We start from the raw sequence: 4,302 nt of genomic DNA, 5'->3' as shown, positions 1-4,302 counted from the left end.
GCTAGTGACTAGACAAAATTTTATAAAAGCTCCCCACCAAACTAATTTGCTTAAAGTCATGAATGGATGATGGACAAGGCACCTTTGACATAAGAGTAACCAGCACTGAGTAGAACCTACTTTGAAATCGTACTAGTGTGAGCAATTGTTTTTGGTGGTATTAGCCATTTGCTTGTATTTGTCACTTGTTTTATGCTAATAATGCATTATTGTACATTTTTCATTTTTTTTGAATAATGGTTTTTCTTATTATAAAAAAACCTTTTATATTTTACCATATTTGATGCTTTACTTGTGTGACATTTAAAAGATATTTTTGTCTACTATAAATAAGTATTAGTATTCGTTAAATTGATAATATACTTTTTTTTTTAATTTCACAAGCATATTTAAAAATTCGTCATGTGTTTCATTTCTTGTATATAATTATTTATTTTAATATTTTGCTTTACCTTATGGAACATTTATCATCACCCTAACTTTACTTGTGGAATCTAAAAATTCTACTACATCAAATATTTTCCCTATAAATAAATGTCGAAAACAAAAGGGAAAATAGGTTAGAATTTCAAGTTAAAGAGATTCTTTAAAAAATTAAATAGAATTTGGACTTAATCCTATCAATCTATCCTCGAAGGTTGGGCTATAGGATTTGGATTTTAACTAAGGTTGAACTTTTGGGCTTAGACAAATTATTTTAAATTGGGTCAAATTTTGTCTGAATTAAATTTTAATGATAAAATTCATATTTTAATTTAATTAAAAAATTAAAAAATATTAATAGTTAAATATTTTTTAATAATAAAATAAGTAATTTAATGGATCAACTTAAGCAAGAGAGTTAAAATATTTAAATATTATATACCAAAAAATAATAATTTTATATGAAAGAGTATTTTCACTATAAACATTGTATTATGAGAGGTCTAAAAATAAATTTCTGATCCACTTTTTCTTTTCTTATTTGTTAAACATAATTTTTATTAATATTGTTCAATTGGACTCAAATGTAAACTAACTGTGAACGCATGTGTGAGCTGCCATTTTTCATTATGAAGTTACGTTCACGTTTTAAATTGGACTGCCCTGGCTTCACGAGAACCCGACAGTAGACAATTACTTTTCGATGATAATGAAATAAAATGTGAAAAAGAATAACAGCCTTCCAGTTGACATTTTATGGGAAATGAGGAAAATTTTTAGGTATAGAAATTAAATTGTAATTTTTGAGAGTTAAAAGTATAATTTTAAAAAATTTTATTTGAAAAGCAAAATCATTGAGCACGGAAAAGAATAAAAAAGAAACGAGAATCAATGAAACAAAGTAAAGTTATTCAATAAAACTTTTTTAAAAATATCTATTTAACTAAAATAATTATTTTTTACTGACTAATAAATTGTTGATTGAATCTTAATTCAGTTCACATTGACACTGTTGTTGATTGAATGCTACAGAGACGGTCATAAATTTATGCATAAAATATTGGATTGTATGTTGAGATTAGTATATTACTTTCTAATGCTTACAAATTTTATTTAGAAAAATATTTAAATATTGATGGAATTTTAGAAAAAAAGATTATTTGTTCTTATTTTCTTCTTCAAAGTAAAATAAATAAATAGAAAAGAAAAGAAGAAGCTCAGCCTATAGGCAGCAGATTATTGACATAATTTAAAATAGTTTTGGGTCCCATGAAATGATGGACACCTAACAGCAAATAATTCTGCCTAAGCCATCTTGTCAATATAGCTTCCCTTTGGCAAATGTCAATTTAAACAGCATAACTTCAACCTCAACCCCCAATAGAATCAGAAAGAAAAAATTTAAATAGGAATCAAGCAATGCAAAGAATTCAACAAAAACTTCTAAAAAATAATAATAATTAAAGATTCCACATAGATGTTACAAATATGCAATAACCCTAGTCAAAATCCCCACAATTAAAAACACTTCAAAATCGAACTTTTTATTTCAAAAACATTACATGCATCCATTGACATTTAATCCCTTAGGAACATCAAAGATCAACATGTTGTTGCTGCTGCAATAACTATCCCTTTCAATATCTTCAGTACTGCTACCATTGTTCAAAGGAGTTGAGCTTGAAGATGGTGTGGATAAAAGTGATCCAAAAGGCACCAAATTTGGTATTTTCTCAGAAAAGTACATACCTGTTGCAGGTTTTGATCACCTAAATAAAACCCATGGTTGTAGCCATTAATGTTTTGCATGGTGGTCGGCAAAAACCCTTTGAATCACTAACATTATTGTCTATTTGCCACAAATTTGGCAGACCAGGATTTGCAGAAAACTGGTTCAAATCAGCTTGTGAAACCTGGGTTATAACAGGAACCTGGTTTCCCTGGTAAGGTTCATAAGGGTTCTGTATTTGTTGGATATTTCCTGCAAGGTTATTAATTTCCAGGTTTTTGGTTTGGTTTGATGATAAGAAAGCAGTGGCTAAGCTGAAGAAACTAGGGTTAAACATTGATCCGACAAAACCTGCTGGATTTAAGGAAGAATTGTAAAGAGAAGAACTGAGAAGTGAAGAGAGTTCGAGCAGATCAAGTCGAGGAGCATGAGTTACAGGATCGATCCCCATTCTCAATAGTTTCTTCTTGATATGAGTGTTCCAATAGTTTTTGATCTCGTTATCTGTTCTTCCTGGCAATCGAGCAGCAATGGCTGACCACCTAAGTTTCAAAGAAAAAACAGTAGTGAATCAGACATAGTAACACCATAAGACAACATATGTTTCATTGACTTTACTAATATCTATAATTATAAATTAAGAAATACGTATAATTCTAAATTTTCTCCTGCCACTTTATAAAACTTAAAAGTTAATCATCTACATTAGAATTTGGTTCTTCGATTAACACATAAATTGCTGATTTTAATTAATTTATTGCGTATAAATTACTAAAGTGATGATTTTTGTTAATCTCATGAATATAAATCCAAGTTATTGGTTGAATTAACGGTAAGGTTTAGTAGTGGAGGGACTCACTTCTTAATTTTTCTAAAGAAAAGGGTAAAATTCATAATTAGACCAAATACTATTAATGCAAAAAACTTACTTGTTTCCTAACACACTGTGTAATTGTATTATAACTTCATCTTCTTCGATTGAAAACTTCCCCCTCTTGATATCAGGCCTTAAGTAATTAGTCCAGCGAAGCCTGCAGCTCTTTCCACATCTCTTCAACCCTACAAAGAAAATCGATAAACTCGAATATTTGACTCAATGATTTTAAGTATATACAAGTTCTGAATCGGAATATATACCTGCATTTTTGGGGAGGGTACGCCATCTGCCATGGCCATGTTTTTGAATATAATCAATCAATTTCTGATCTTCTTCTGCAGTCCATGGACCTTTCTTCAATCCATTTTTGTCACAACCTGGAGGTTTACCCATTTCCAAATATATGTATATATATATAGATATACACTTCTTTAAGACAACCTTAAAATTTGCCTTTTTCGGGAAAGATAAGAAGGAAGGTGAAGTTGGATGCAAAAGAAAAAAAACCTTGGGAAACGAAGTCATGTAATGCATGGAGAAAGGGGATATAAATAGAGAAGAAATGGAATAAAGCTATGGGAAATACTGGGAGAAGTCAATGGGATTTGGTACCGCCCAATTGAAACGTGTCTTCTTACGAAGAACAAAACAGGGCACGTAAAAACATTCAAACTATCTTTAAAAAAAAAAACCTTAGCCTTGTACAACCTAAGAACAAACCTTTAAATTTTTATTAACTAAACATCTTAACTTAATGGGTATTTCGAAATCCTTTTACCTATGTTAAGATTTTTTTATTATAATAAATCAAAAAAATCATAAATTTTTTTAATCAAACTATATTCATTTGCCTATTGTAAAATGGGTTCCAACCTTGAATCACCTATAAATATTCAAAAAAATTATAATTTCTAATTTATATTTATCATTATTGGCTCAAATCTATTTTAAGTTTATACTTGGGTTGGACCTTAATAAGTTCGTAGGCTTAACTCAAGAGTTAAGTCCGCGAGGTAAGTTTGCAAGTTGACGAGCTAGATTTGGTCTATGTATTATGAGGTTCTGTACTGCGACGTCAAATGTGCTCGGAATCATGTAAACTCATATTTAAACTACAGTAAAAAATATGTCTACATATATGAAACCTATCTAATCTGTCTAATGGATGAATAGTGTCTTATTATGTAAATGGACAGACTTAATTAACTAAAACCGAGAAGGAGTATCAATTGGTGGGATAATATAGATGTTTTAAGACAAGAAAAATAAATAT

At 29.6% G+C, this 4,302-nt stretch overlaps 1 protein-coding gene across 1 annotated transcript; it reads right to left on the bottom strand.

Annotated features, from left to right (window-relative positions):
• Positions 1-1,852: 1,852 nt before the first annotated feature.
• On the bottom strand, positions 1,853-3,626 carry LOC107917556 (transcription factor MYB41). Its single transcript, XM_016846884.2, has 3 exons — positions 3,290-3,626; positions 3,082-3,211; positions 1,853-2,694 (listed from the first exon to the last, which is right to left on the bottom strand). Exons 1-3 carry the CDS (start codon positions 3,561-3,563, stop codon positions 2,193-2,195), a joined length of 906 nt encoding a protein of 301 aa, XP_016702373.2. The 5' UTR covers positions 3,564-3,626; the 3' UTR covers positions 1,853-2,192.
• Between the last annotated feature and the right edge of the window lie 676 nt (positions 3,627-4,302).

Source organism: Gossypium hirsutum, chromosome D01 (genome assembly GCF_007990345.1).
Source record: "Gossypium hirsutum isolate 1008001.06 chromosome D01, Gossypium_hirsutum_v2.1, whole genome shotgun sequence".
NCBI lineage: Eukaryota > Viridiplantae > Streptophyta > Magnoliopsida > Malvales > Malvaceae > Gossypium > Gossypium hirsutum.
Note: the sequence above shows the minus strand (reverse complement) of the source record. Positions and strands in the feature narration are given on the sequence as shown.